The 15,603-nt window shown below is 41.4% G+C and overlaps 1 protein-coding gene across 1 annotated transcript in view; it reads left to right on the forward strand.

Annotated features, from left to right (window-relative positions):
- The window catches only part of COLEC10 (collectin subfamily member 10), a 32,025-nt gene extending 16,702 nt beyond the window's left edge, over positions 1 to 15,323 (forward strand). Inside the window, exons 2-6 of the mRNA XM_016207767.2 lie at positions 1,174 to 1,245; positions 2,605 to 2,676; positions 11,075 to 11,128; positions 12,513 to 12,608; positions 14,422 to 15,323. Coding sequence (XP_016063253.2) covers positions 1,174 to 1,245; positions 2,605 to 2,676; positions 11,075 to 11,128; positions 12,513 to 12,608; positions 14,422 to 14,813 — 686 coding nt within the window. The 3' untranslated portion in view covers positions 14,814 to 15,323. The remainder of the gene's footprint in view (positions 1 to 1,173; positions 1,246 to 2,604; positions 2,677 to 11,074; positions 11,129 to 12,512; positions 12,609 to 14,421) is intronic.
- Positions 15,324 to 15,603: the final 280 nt, after the last annotated feature.

Consider the following 15,603-nt stretch of genomic DNA (forward strand, 5'->3'; position numbering starts at 1 on the left):
GCTCTTTATTTTCAAAGCACATTCACATGCTTCCCTTGTTGATCCTAAAACAACTGAGAGGGGTAAGGAAGGCAGGTATTATCCCCAGGTTAAGGATGAGGAATCTTAAGTATAAAGGGGGGGGGGGGGGTAAAAATAGGCACCATTGCTAAGCACTGATTAGGTCCCAGGTCTTTTATGCATATTATCTTATTTAAATTTCTTAAGAGCCCTCTCCAATAGGTGTTAGCAGTTCATTTTGCAGGAGGAGAAAATGAGACCCAGAAAGAGAAATCGGGTGTCCGACTTTCTCCAGGTAGTAAGTGGTAAAGCCGAATCTCAAGTCCAGGTCTGTCATACTCCAAAGCCAATAAGTTCAATCACGAACTTTTAAAGATTTGCTCAGCCCGTTGGTGACTGCCATGACATTCAAATCCAGAACTTCTGAGTCACAGTCCAGGGCACCTTTCATTAAACCACTCATTCAGTCCTTCTTGACCGGGCGAGGTGCAGGAGCTGGGCCCACCTGTGGTCCCATAGGCGCTGCTCACACAGGCTGCTTCCAGCTGCGCCATAGTCGTCCATCCGTAGCTTCTGTCCACAGCTTCCTGGCCCATGCCTATAACTTTGGGGGTCCCAAGCATGAAGTCAGAGAGTAACAAATTGATGTGTATATAATACATTTCTATAATTTTAAAATAACATAATTTATATTATTTTACATATAATTTATATTATATATTTATATTACACATTATATTTTATATGTAACATATAAATACACCTATAACATCAACATATAAGTGTTTCTATAGAGAGATATACATCTATATACTGCATGCATTTAATGTACATACCTGTAAATGCTGCCAGCGTTTGCCAGACTCTCCAGCAAGAATATAGATTTGTCAGGCCAAACAAACTTCTCGGGGATTCACCAGCAGGATAGTTCTTTCAACATAGAGTTGAACGGGGGATAAAATGAAAGAGAAAAGGCACTGGGAGTTTCTTCTCTTCCTGAGTGTCCAGTCCATGTGGGTCGGTAGATACACACGCGCGCGCACACACACTCACGTGGAGGTGGGAGCAGGCTCTGAGCCGAAGGATGAATCCCAACCCTGTCCACTCATCCTGGGAGTATGTGCTTCTGTGGCTTCTGGAGCTGCTTCACTCACGCCTTTTCCATTTCACAAGGTGACGATGGTGAGAAAGGAGACCCGGGAGAGGAGGGGAAGCTTGGCAAAGTGGGACGCATGGGGCCGAAAGGTAGGTCAAATGGTATGAACCTGGCACTGTCATGGGAGATTGCTCTTCTCCCTCCCCGGTGCTTGCCCTAGGAATCAGCAGCTTTCATAACACCCTCGGCCCCAAAGATGAGGAACGTGTATTTCAGATATAAAGTTCCTCGCCACCAGAGCCCTGATGGCTCGCCTGTCAACAAGACTCAGCCCCATTGCTCATGCTTCATCCTTAGGGGTCCCTGCAGTGGGACACTCTGGGAGCCCCGAGGAACAGCCGACTCTGAGAATATCTGGGAAACTATGAATTTTGGAAACACAGCTGTGTTCGTTGCTGTGTCTCCCCTTAGAGCCACTGCCAAGCAGCTCTTTGTGGCTGCCCAGAGCTTAGGGATGAGCATAAGATGGAGCAGAAAATCGCTTGGTCCTTTGACGTTCTAGCCTTTCTCCAGCATCTGGTGGGGCATGGAGGGGAGTTGAAGCGAAGAGATGAGACTAATACAAAGGCTATTAGGGCGTAGTTTTACCCACAAGGCCAAAAGTAAGTCTCACCAAAGAACAGCTTCTGGATTGCAACATATAAGCATGTGTCCTCCCTGCCGAATGTTACACAGTGGTGGCCTGAGACCGCTGATTTTTAAATCTTCATAATTTAAAGAAAGGAAGACACTCCCAGGCCTACGAGACCTCAACTTGAGATGCCCTTATGTAAACTCTTTTTGTACTATAAACATGTATAATATTCTATAAATCTGGAAGATCAGTTGCAAATTTTTGATCACGAAAATATAGCTTTATATTTGGCAAATATCACTTAGGTTATCATAGGAAAAAACTAAATTAACAACAATTTTGGAGCAATTTAGTGATCCCTGATCTTGGGTTTTTGGATAAAAACTTAGTGGGACAATCTCTTATGTTCCTTTGATGAGTAGGTTTTATGATTGCACATTACCACTCCTTTTTTAAGGTGGCTAAGATAATCCAATCCGGTTGTAAACAGAGGAGAAATAGGATCCCAAAGTGAAGCTGAAATGGACCTAGTGCAGCACAGAATTAGAATAAAATGCAAGAATTCTTCACTCAGCCCTCATCTGACCTTTAGATTAAATGTTTTTTGCTGTAGTCCTTTTAGAAATATTGCATCGGTAAGCGTCTTAATATCAGCAGGTTCAGGATTGCCATACTTACCCACATTTTAATTTTAATGCATGCATTATAATGCTATTAAAATAGATAACATAGCACAGGATGTGTAAATATGCCACAGATAGGAGGATGCCCTTTTTGGTGTTTCCTTCAAGCGGATGCCATATATCAGCCACATTTTTAAAGGGAAGAGAACATGTTGGGATATAAAGATGACATGCTTTGCTTTGCTTTGCAGGAGTTAAGGGAGAGCTGGGCGACCTGGGAGACCAGGGCAATATTGGCAAGACCGGGCCCATTGGCAAGAAGGGTAAGTTGCATCTCCCAACTCTCCAAACAGCAATTTGAAGCAGATTTAGGGTACTCTTGATATATAGGAAAGGTTCTTTGGCATAAAGTGATCTCTCTCTCTTTTTAAATACGTGTTCTTTTTCTTCATATCCTGGCTGTTCAGTAGTACAGAACAATTATTAACATAACCCAAGGTAGCAGAGGACAGTATAATTTTATTTCCGGAGTGGACTAATAATAATTCTGTGTCAGAGATCTATTAGGAGGACATGAACTTGAAATGTGTGTGTGTGTGTGTGTGTGCGTATGTGTATGAACATCTTTTTGTTTTCTGTCTTCTCCTGATTCTGTACATAATTACTGCTTCAGTACTGCAAATACCTCTATTACAAAACTAGAGGCAGGCTCCTTTTTATTACCTAAGCACTCTTCTCCTGTCTTCTCATAAAGGCCCACAGTCGTAGCAGGTTCTAACTGCTTCTGAGACTCAGTAACTCGTCCAGGCATTGCTCCACTTGGTTTGAAGATACAAAACTCAATGCGAATCAAAATGCTACTGCAAGAGCTCGGACTCTTTAGGAGCACGGGGCTTTTTCAGGAAGAATTCTCATGCGGAATAACCCTCCGATACTGGAAGAACCCCTGGGAGAGAGGACAAGATTGACAGGAAGACTTGACTTGACCTAGGTCTTGAAAGCAGTAAGCTGTTTATGGAAATGGGGAAAGGGCATGTGAGGGGGATACAAGAGAGTCGTGCAGAGGCATGGGTCGGGGAGACTTGGTGCCTCGGTGGTAGTCGCACCCTTCTTTACCCCCAGCCTTCCGCGTGGTCAGCAGCTGCTAATTCAACATGTGCCCCGGGCGGCTGTGTGCCCCTGGGGCACTGTCGGATGGGGCCTGTGCCCAGGCTGCGGCCTCTCCTGGCATCCTGCGGCTCAGTACTGCCCTGCCTTCTCTCTTCCAACTCATCCCTTTGAGAAATCTCCCTTGGTCTAAAAAGAAATCACTCTGGTTATTTTTGACCCACTGGCTTGTATGTGTGGCCTGCGGCTGAAATCCCCACAGCCCAGGAAGAGCTACGTGGAAAACTGGGACCCAGGAGTCCTGCTGGGGAACCGTTGTGGTGGACTTGCCACGAAGCTCCGGAAGCCCTGGCTTCAGAGCCCCCCACTTGTGTGCATCCTTCCCAAAACCCCGCGAGGATCCTCAGCAATAGGGGCACATGTCCTGGTAAAGTTGAAAAGTAAGACATTTTAACCTCAACTGGTTAAAATACTGCCTCTCAACGTTTTTAAAAACCAGTGCCCCACCCCAATCAATTTTTTAGACATATCACCCCAACAAGCTTTTTAGACCCATTTTTCCCAATTCCCCTCCATCCCCCATGAAATTTTACTACCACCCATGGGCTACATATTTCTTATGGACTGTGTGTGGAGTAAAATTCCATCTCCTCTCAAGAGCTGGCCTCTGCATCCTTGAGGTGGCATGTCCCCCCGAGAAGGCCCAGGTTAAGATTACCGTCTCCTTTGGCTTCAACTTCTCCTCATCATGTTTCTCCCTGTAGTAGATGGTTTTTGGAGTGGATGCTAAGTGTTTGGGGAGCTAGCTAGGAAGAACTTGAGTGGGAGAAATATTTAGTTTGAACTTATTTATGTAGTTTGCAGTTACTTCCCTATACAGCTAACAATTCCAATGAAGGACTAGCTCCCAAGAAGCCCTGACCATTTACTGTCCAGATAGATCCAAAGTCATGATGAAAAAGTAGAGGGACAGAGATTGGATCATCATATGAATGTGTCCTGGGCCAGCCAGTGCAAGAAACATGTGGATTGTGGAAAAGAAACAAGTTTTGAAACAAATAAGGCCAATCTGCAGAAAAATTTTTCAAATCTAGCAGCTCGTATATGTAAAAAAGACTTTATGGAAGTATTCTTAAATTTGACAATATTCTTAATTTACCTACATTATCAATAACAAGTTGTAAAGATAAAAGAAACTTCTTACACTGTTAATAATAGAAACAAAATGTAGATTTATGCTACAGGCCATGAGAGAATTACCTGCATTGATCCTGATGCTGGTCATTCTTAACAGAAAAATTAATGCAAGCAATTACCCCAAATGACCCTACTTTGATATGGAAAACAAAAAGTATAGGGGTGCGGGGGGCGGGGGGGGGATGGGAATTCCTTTGGAGTAAGAGTCCTCACCATGGTCAAAATAGCTCTGCACAAAATCTACCCTTGACCTTCCTGCCCTCATCTCCCCCAACACCTCACCTGGCACATGGTAGATGCTCAATAAATATGAATAAATTTTTAAAAAGAATGACTAGGTGAGTCAAAAAAAAGCCCAAAACATATTTAAAGTCCTGAGTAGGCTGCCAAATGGAATAGGACTTTAGAGTTCATAATCTGGAGGAGAAGGGAACCACTCCAAGGCAAGCTGTACACTCTCTACACACTACTTTTCCTCTCAACTCAGTCACCAGTTTGTAAGGAAGGAAGCGCTAAGAGACTGAGGCCTGGGAAGGAATGTTGTTCCAACACTGCACTGTTATTCAAGGCTGCCGAAGAAGACTGACCTTGGAAAGTGCCACTCCTTTTTATTTCAAAAATGAAAATTTCCAGTTAGAACTCCAGAAAATTCTGAAAAACATTTCATGAAGCATATACTCATTTGTGTTTAAAAAATCTTAGCAAACTGGGAATAGAGGGAAACACATTTAGTATTTAAAGGAATGTTAACATCAACAATGATATAAGACTATGTAAAAATCATACACAAGAATGAAAGATTAAACACTTCTCTCCTGGAATTGGAGATGATGAACACAGCCCTCATCACTAATTTTAATCAACATTATAAAAGAAGTTCTAGCCAGACTAAAAATGCAAAAATAAGAGATAAGAATCATAATAGCTGGAAATAAAGGACTAGAAGGGACATTATTTGCAGATGGCATGATTACATGCCCAGAAAATACCAAAGAATCTACAGATTAGTTGTTTGTATTGTTATTTTTTTAGATAGTTTAACATACCAAAAAAAAAACCATTTCTACATACCAGAAACTATTTTTAAATAAAATTTAAAAGGTGCCATTTATTATAGCATCAAAGTTATCAAACATCTGGGAATAAATTTAAAAGGATGGGTAAGCCCTCTACAACAAATGTTACGTAATGATGAGAGAAATGACAGAATATCTAAGGAAATGGATGTAAAACTACATTCACAGATTGGAAGCCTCCATATTAAGATATCAATTCTCTCTAAATAGATCTATAGATTCAATAATATCTCAATCAACATCCCAGAAGTAGTTCTCTTGGAATTTAATGAGCCAATTTAAAATTTATGTGGAAATGAAAAGGAACAAGAATACCTAAAGAAAACCTTGAAAAAGAAAAACAAAGCTGGGTGACTTAAATCACTGAATTTAAACATTTTTTGTAAAGCTACAACTATGAAGGTAGAATCGATTTCATGCAGAGAACAAATAGATCAATGGGAAGGGATTGGAGCATGCAGAAACAGACTCCCAAACCTGATTTATGCAAAGTTAACATTACTTTGCAATGGAAAATGATGAGCCTCTCAATAAATAGTGCTAGGTTAATTGAATGTGAATGCAGCCAAACATATGCAGCCCATAATGTATGAAAAAAAATAATTATAGAGGCACAGAATTCATTTTTTAATTAAAATTTTAGTGTACTCGGTAATGCGGTATTTGTCTGCTTTTAAGTTTTAGTGATTTGTTTTTATTTCTTATTAGTATTCATTTTTAGAACCACTTTTCTACTTGTAATTTAGTTTGTTTTTTTAATTTTTATTTACTGATTTTAGAGAAAGAAGGGAAGGGGGAAGAGAGAGAGACATCTATTTGTTGTTCCACTTCTTCATGCATTCTTGGTCGATTCTTGTATGTGCCCTGACAGGAGACCAGGCCCACAGTCTCGGCATATGGAACGCTGCTCTAACCAACTGAGCTACCTGGCCAGGGCCTTTGGTATTTTTCTTAATAAGGGCCCCTCAAATTGTATACGCTTCAGATAAAATTCATCATGGATCTGTTCCTGACTGTATCAGCTTCATTCAACAACTGGTTAAAGGAATGGGAAGGTGTAGCCAAAAAGTGGAATGTTGCACATCAAGATTTCTGAGATGCAGCCGTGTTAGATGAGGCGAAGGTCCCCAATATTGCCATGGACCGGGCAGAAGTGGAGGGGGAGGACGTCACTGCCATGAACACATCCAGAATTTCAATGAGTTACTCAAGACGTTGCATGATTCTAGACAGGAATGTGTTGGATCTAGATGGGACTCCAACTGGGAGAGATGGAGTTTATGATCATGAGCCGAGTCTTAATCCTTTCATAGATTAAGACTAGGTCATTTCGGAGGGTGGTAGATGACAGAGACAAGGAAGGGTCAAGAGTTCAGTATGATTTTCTGGGTGTCAGAGTGGATGAGCTTCCACAAATGTAGGAAAAGTTAAGTCTGGGAATGACAGACTAACCCTACCTTCCTCAGGATGGTCCCTCGTTCAACACCCAGTGCATTCCTCTGTCACTTCACTCATTGTCATGGCTTATTAGCTTGTCTGTTTTGCCCTCCAGACAGTAAACTTCTAGAGCGAACAAATGAATGAAATACTTATTGGGTCAATTTGCTTAAGTAAATATAAGCTCTATGTGGGTACCCTACTTTTTAATCATTTTATCCTAATGCTTATTATATAGTAGAAATATTCTAAATGTTTGTTGCATTAAGGATAAAAAATGAATAGTAAATACATTATTTCTAGTAATGTAGCCTCTTTTCTATCCTTTATTTCTTTAAGTACTGCTTTCCCTTAACATCAATTTTCACCATTGACTAAGATTTCTTTCTTCCCCAGAGATATGCCATCAAAATTTATGAGCATGTCCTGAAATTTCAAAAAAATGGAGGTTCACTGTTCTGGCTCACCTGGATTAATTTCATTTTTAATCTGTACTTTGAAATTTATTGCCCTCATTTTGTCAATGACCCTTCTAAATTTTTCACTGACTCAGATTAATCTCAACTTTCTGGACTGACCTTGATGTCACTTGCATGGACAGGTAGCTTTCTGGATATCAATATTTTATTTCATGAATAAGAAAGAATAATTTAGTATAGGGAAATTAAATCTCATAGCAAAATAAATGTTTTTACTTAAGGTCAATATCCTTTACAATGAAAGCATTATGTTTTTTTATTTGTTTAAATGCAACCTCTAATTCTTCAATTTTAAGACAGTTATTATAAACATGTTCCCACTCATGGACCAAAATAAATCTTTGTGTATGGCTTTAAACCAGAATGTGCCTGGGGGAAATAGACATTATAAGATCACATCCTCCATCAACTGGCTAAGAACTTGGTAAACTTACCTTTACCATAATTCTGATTTAGGAGGCAGAAGCTAACGTTGGTTGAGCATCTTCTGTGAGTCCAGCACAGAGATAATCCCATGATGAAATGACATCATTTAATCTATCTTCTTTAATGATCTTAGATATTAGGTACCATTATTTCTACTTTAAAAATCAGAAATGGAAGCTTAAAGAAATTCAGTAACCTGTCCACGTTTAGCTAGTAAGTGACAGAGCCAAGACTCAAGTCCTGGTTGTTTGGACTTTCATAGTCTTTCCACTGCACTGCACAGCTTTGCTTTTTCCAACTGTAAAAAAGAAAATGAATTTATGTTAAAATACTAGAAAGTCATTACAGTGCTTACATCTTTTCAGGAAAAAGAAAAAAGCAAATTATCAATTCAGGAATCTGTTTTCCACACTATTAAGATGTAGCTAAAAGCTATTGCTTCAATGAAGCTTTCTCTCCTCTGATCCAAGGCCATCTTTGCCCTCTCCAAATACCTACCAGGCATTTTCTTTATTTCGCTCTGTTAGTACGTGATGGTGATAGTGTCCCACCTCTTCAGTTCCTGATTGTGCTTTGTTTTCCTTAAAAAAAACAAAAAAACATTTTTTGTCAAAGCAAATATTCTGTTTATGCTTCTTTGATGTCCATCATGGGCTTAGCCCAGAACTAGGACCAATTTCCAGCCCATGTTAAATTGAAAGGGACTTACATATAAAGAAAATACACTTAAAATAATTAAAATATTAGATCATATTCATATGATCTTTTAAGCCCAAGTGTTTTCAGTGGTGCTAAGGACCGGTATTCCTTTCAACTTTTGAGAACATTTTTTGAATACTTTGATTTCTTTCTTTAAATCATTGGTTAACTCATTTGGGAAGCACCCTGAACTGGGGAGTCAGAAATGGTTGGGTTTCGGCACCAGGAGTGCCATTGAATTGCTGCATGCCCTTGAGTATTGTGCCTCTTGGATCCTCAGTTTCTGCAGTGGTGGAATACAGATAATGACAGTACCTAGCTCATTGGATTTAATATGATAACATCTATAAATTATCCAGAACAGTACTTGGCAAATGATCCGCACTTAGCAAATCTGTATTTCCTTTCTTTCATTAATGTATTCTCAAAATCTATTCTTATCTTTTCCAATTTAAGTATAAAGAGTGAAGAATTTGCAGGACACAACTTGGGTTGTGTCAGCCTTCTTCATCAGGGTGCTTGGCATATTCCCCTGCTTTCCCCCGACCTATACTTGTGCTGTACGAGGTCTTCCTTCCAGTATTATCAGCACCCCATCGCCATAGACTTCACCGTATCTCATTTCTTCCATGTGCACATTCTCAGGCGTCCTCCCACATAGTTAAACTGCATCTGGGTTTCAAAGACCCCCTCCTTCTGTTTGGAGAGCCCGTAAATGGCTGGCATCACTGTAAGGAAAAGTGTCCATGTGGGTTGATTTGGAAAGACTCAGCAAATCCTTGGGGCCCAGGTGTTCCTTTCTGGACTGTCAACAGTCAATACGTACAGGACTGTTAATAAAGAGCACTCAGCAAGGGTGTCCAATGCCACGGTTACTAGCCGCATGTGATTGTTTAAGCACTTGATACATGGCTGGTCCAAGCTGAGATAGATGTGCTATACGTGCAAAATAAATGTCAAATTTTGAGGACTTACTACCAAAAATGTAAAATATCCAATTAATATTTTTATATTGACTACTTATTGAAATGACAATATTTTGGATATATGCGTTAAATAATATATATTATTTAAAAATTGTTAAAGCACTAAGCAGACAATGATGAAGAGAACAGCTAATGGGCAGGCAACATGGGACACCCTGTGGGTTTTGGAAAGGCTCCTATTTTTTTCCCTTTTGGTGGGAAAGGATGGGGTTGGGCAGAACCTCAAGGCTGACTTTGTTCCCCCTCACATGGCCCTCCGGGGTCAGATACACAATGCCCTGGCCATACCAAACTCCTGCAAGGGTAAACCACATACTCCTCTCTAATCTAGATGACCTTTGCCTTGTATTTATCCCTCCTGAGTCCTTTCTTCTGTGCTCAGATCACCTTTGAAGCATAAACTCTATTATACTTCTATCAGGGTCTTCTCTTTTGATTCTCAAGAACTTCGGCTAAACATTTCCTCTTGAAAAGCAAAGGCTTTTGCTTACCATGATTTTGTCTGATGTGGCCTTAAGAGCTTATTTTGAAGTAAAAAAAAAAAAAAATCACCATTTTTTCTCTCTCTGCTTTATTAATCCTGATTCTCTAAGAATTATTTTGTGGATGCCTCTGACTGAATAAGAAAATGGTCACATACAAAGAAGAGCAGAAGGGAAAATTATCAAGGTCGATATTTCAGGATAGTATACATTTGACACTACTTTATTTATAGATATTTGCATACATCACATCTCTTTGAAAAATGTGTAAACTCTTTCAAGTCAGAAGTTTAATTTTGTCTCTTTATATCCTCTCAAAGTACCAAGCCTTCTGTCTTGCACAGAGTAAGTAAATAGTAAATGTTTGTTGAATTATGTTGAAAAAACACAACACATGTGTTTGAAAATCCAAGGGCAAAGCCAGATGGAGGAACTTTGGTGCACGATAGATACTGCAATGTGTTAATCAGTTGATCCGGATATACAAGACAATGGTTCTTTTAAATTAAAAACATGCAGAGAATTGTATTAGCCTTGCTCAGAAGGCCACATTGTAAACATATGTTTGTAGGGTAGGTGACACAAATTTTAATGTTTCTTACACATCCCACTGGAATTCTACATCCAATCTAAATCAATTATGACTTGTTCGATTAGTTGTACCCATGCAGCCAACTCTGAATCAAATTATGAATATAAAACCAAGGAATGCTGGTGGAAGATATTGCACGTTAATTTAAAAACCATTTCCTCTGATTTTAGCTGCACAGGATATTGTCTGCCTAAAACGATTATTTTAATTGTTGTTTTCTCGGCTATTGTTTCTATTCAGGTGACAAAGGGGAAAAGGGTTTGCCCGGGGTTCCTGGAGGAAAAGGCAAAGCAGGTAAGATTGCTAATCTTTCTCCTGAATTTCTGGCATTATTCCAAATGTATTTATCTCAAAAATAGCTGGGGGTTCTTTTATGGAAAACCAAGAATTTTTGCAGTGAACCTAACTTTATTTTACTCCGGTGGAGGAAAGGGAAGAAGGGGAATTTCCTCCCTACTTGCTGGTGACTTTCCAAGCCCCGGGGAAGGGGCGATGGCACATTCCATGCCAGCGCCGTCACTGTGAGGGAGCCGGCCCAGCGCAGCGCCTCGCATCGGGGAGCAGCTCGCTCTCTGACACCAGAGGAAAGTCCGCAGCGGCCTCGGCACCGGGACTCAGGGTGCCCCACATTCCACCAGCATCTCAGCCAGAAGCGAATTGGCCCGTCCCAGAGAGGCCTCGTGGTCACAGGACATGCCCTCCATGGCCATGGCCACTCTCCCCAAGGACCGAGAGCTTTATTTCCAGTGCTACCTGCAGGGAAAGAAAGTTGGGCATTTGGGGGGCTTCCCTTGTTTCTGCCTACAAGGGCATAGTAAAGACAAATTCTAAGACCTGTTTTAAATGCCTTATATTTAACTGAGAATGTGGAGAAATAAAGCCACAAATCCCTCCCCCATTTGTCTAATAAACTTCTTTTTATTTTCAATCGCTTAAGAAGAAAGTGAACTGAAATGTTTATACAAAGCAGCCACCAAATAGAAAAGAAGAGAATCGTTTGAATGTCACATCATTTTCCTTACAATTCTGCCTCTGCCACAGTATCAGTAGGTATTTGAAAAGTCAGATGAGCCAAGGGGAATGAACGGCATGGATTAAAATCACAATTAACCCACAAATACAACAACTGGCTCTTGAAATAATAAGTTGAATCAGTTCACAAGATTTAAACTTGGTCCTCACAACATTCGAGCTGTACCCCAAATGGATCATCAGAACTTACATTTGATTTCATCATGAACGGCCTCTCCTGCCTGTGGAGAGCGGCGTGAGTGCGTGGACTCTGCAGCAACAGAAGAGAAGACTGGCTAGAAACCGTTTTTCAGAAAGCCGTTAAGATTTTAGTCTGAAATTGGAGAGTCCCGTCCTGTGTTCAACAAAAATGCCAAATAGTCCACAATATGTGTGCAGTGGTTTGTCGTATTTACACTTCTTTTTAAAAAGATGGCTTGGAACTGTGTTTTAATTCATTCAGAATATTTAAAAGATATATTCTGAATTCCTAAAGACAGTGTAATTTGGAAACCTTTTTTTTAAATGAAAGATTAAAAGTATAGCTGCTCACAGAGAAACATAGTAGACTAGGAAAAGATAGTGAATACTGGGGAGAGAGTGATGGCTCCTTTCAACTGACCTGCATGTGTTTCAGCACGAATTCACAGCTTTTGTCATTTAAAAGGTACTGTCTGCGACTGTGGAAGATACCGGAAAGTTGTTGGGCAACTGGACATTAGCGTTGCTCGCCTCAAGACATCAATGAAGTTTGTCAAGAATGGTGAGGATGTTCTCCTTTGCTTTGTGCTATGTATTGATTCAGTCTCTTTCAACATCACAATTCCAGCAGGAAATGCCTGGGGTTGGGCAAAGGATTACTGAGATGGTACCACCAGGTTAAAGGTTTCTCAAAATACTAATTATCCACTCCAACTCCAGGACACTTCAAGTCCACTACATATAGTCATACATGCTGCATTGCCTATGGGTAGAAAAAGTTACTTTCTGGAGGAAGGGGACATGGAAAAGGTCAGAGTTTGGTGGACCAGGCCTTAAGAGCAAAAAAGGGACAACAGGACTCAGACAGAGCTATTGTCTCAAAAAATAGAAGTAACAGTAAAAACAATAGCTATTTCCTTGAGTACCTGGAATATTAATAATTGTGATATAACTGCTATGACTAAGAGGAAGCTTAGAAAGATGCCCTTGCCCATAGATTCAGAGCTAATGAACGGTGGAGCAGGGATTTGGACAGAGATTTCACTGATTCCTCTGCTCTCAGCCCAGACCAATAGGGACATTATGTGTTTCTTTAAATTTGCAACTTTTCATATTAGTCATGTTTGTTACCCCCTGTCCATAGTTAGCAGCTAAGCCCTTGCGGTGGGGCTTGTGTGTTCCCTTCTGGGACAGTATGAATGAGGGAGCTACTGTTGTTAGTGTTACAGTGGGTTTCATTTACTGCAGTCCAGCTATATTTGTTGTACTTTATTGGAAGCACACAGATGCCATCTTGTGTTCACCCTTATCATGTAGTTCTAGAGACACAGGAAATGCTCAATATCAACTAACGATCCTAATTAGAGTTCTGGTTATAACCTGCACACAAGACGTGGTCTCTGCCCTGACTTGGACACTCACGAATAAACCAGACCCCGGAGGGTCAACATATGGCAATAGTTCTTAACATTTGAGTGGTCACAGATTTCTTTGTGAATTTTAACTTATGAACCCTAAAAAGTATATGTTAATGCCCCTGAAGCCCAAACACATATACCACGCTATGAGCTCGAAATGATTCTGCATCCCCGGTTCCGTCTTGCAGCTCACTCAGCAGCTCAGTCTGCTTCATGTACCCGGAGTGACATATAAACACTCAACAGAAGTACATGCTCACAGCCCAGGAATTCGGCCCGAAGTGGAAAACTTCTGAATTATTCCCATATCAGTTTAATAAGCTTCTAGATGCCTTTGCAATGTTGGAAGCACTAAGGCTACACAGTGGCAAACGTTGGTTATCGTTGTCAAGATGCTCACAGTTTAAGAAGAGACACCCAAACAATTAGACTAGAATGTGCTGAGTATTAAGAAGTGGAAACACAGGGGACAAGAGACCCCAGTGGCTGGTCAGGGAAAGGCTTCTGTGGGATAAATCACTTACACTGAGATCGAGAGGCTGAGTAGGAGTTTTCCAGGTAGAGAAGCAGTGAGAATTCCCAGCATGAAAAGCATGGACACGGAAGAGAGAAGGGCAAGCTCATGGGACTGTACGTTTGGCAGGAGCAGGAGCTAGGATGGGAAAAGTAGTCTGAGATGAGCTGGGTGGCAGTTCATGTAACAACTGTGTCAAAACAGCTCTCCGCTTCAGAGTCGTGTGGGAAGTTAAAAAGGAATGGCAGGGGGGCCAAGTGGTAGGAGTTCTTTCTCCAGTTGATAACTAGAAAGGGGGAGAAAATGTTAAGGCAGTGCCAGCCTCATCACAGGGCCTCGCCAAATAACTGTAGACTTCTGAAGAAATGAACTTAAATCCAGAAATATTATATGCTTGCCTTTTCTCTTTTTGAGAGACATAATCCCACTCTTCCTCTCTGCAGTCATCGCAGGGATCAGGGAAACAGACGAGAAATTCTACTACATCGTGCAGGAGGAGAAGAGCTACCGGGAGTCCCTGACCCACTGCCGGATCCGCGGCGGCATGCTGGCCATGCCCAAGGACGAAGCGGTCAACACGCTCATCGCCGACTATGTCGCCAAGAGTGGCTTCTTCCGGGTCTTCATCGGGGTGAATGACCTCGAGAGGGAGGGCCAGTACGTGTTCACAGACAACACCCCGCTGCAGAACTACAGCAACTGGAAGGAGGGGGCCCCCAGCGACCCCTACGGCCACGAGGACTGTGTGGAGATGCTGAGCTCAGGCAGGTGGAACGACACGGAGTGCCACCTTACCATGTACTTTGTCTGCGAGTTTGCCAAGAAGAAAAAGTAGCTTCCCTCCTGCTACACGGTGGCCGTTCCCTGTGACTGTCACTGCTGTTCTTTTCGTGCATCCTTTTGTTCCTAGTTACGCGAAATTTATCCTGAGTCGGGACAAGTGGGCAATGCTAAGCTGAGGTTTGGAATCTCCGTCACCATGTTCTTAGGTGACAGTTTTAAGCGTTTTCGGACATGGCATAGTATTGCACCAACAGCTCACCGAGTCCCATGGGTCTCAAGAGAGAGTTTGCTGTTGTTAGTTGTGCAGGAGGTAATTGTTTATGCCTCAAATGAAATGTTCTCTTGGCATTTGCTCTGTCCCCTCTCTCTGAACTGCTCTCTACCTAGCCCAGTGGATAATTGGGTCAGTTGGTTGGTGCGGATTAGGATAATCTGCTGTTGCTCAAAGTCAGACATAGGGGAGGGTCTTCTGTTTTCTAGAAATGCCAAGGTATTATCTGTCTTTGAATCTGAGATCCCCAGTTCTTTGACTGGTCGTCTGCCATAGCCATACCCACGCTTGCAAGGTCCTCTTGTGCCCACAAACATAGAAACATTTTGACGCCAACCTCAATATGAGGAACTTCTAGTCCAGTGACCTGCTCCAGGCCATATGGAATCACACAGGCTCCTTTTGTGTTTCTGACCTATAATCTTCACTGAAGAATATCAGGCAGTTGCCCTGGCTCCCTTCCTGTAGGCCCACAACTTACTCCCTCAGATAATTAACTCTCTGATGTGAGGGAAAGGAACCTTTAGAAATTAAAAAGAACAGAAAAAGAGAGGGTTTGTTCTCAAACAGT

Source organism: Miniopterus natalensis, chromosome 16 (assembly GCF_054644295.1).
Source record: "Miniopterus natalensis isolate mMinNat1 chromosome 16, mMinNat1.hap1, whole genome shotgun sequence".
NCBI classification, from domain to species: Eukaryota; Metazoa; Chordata; class Mammalia; order Chiroptera; family Miniopteridae; genus Miniopterus; species Miniopterus natalensis.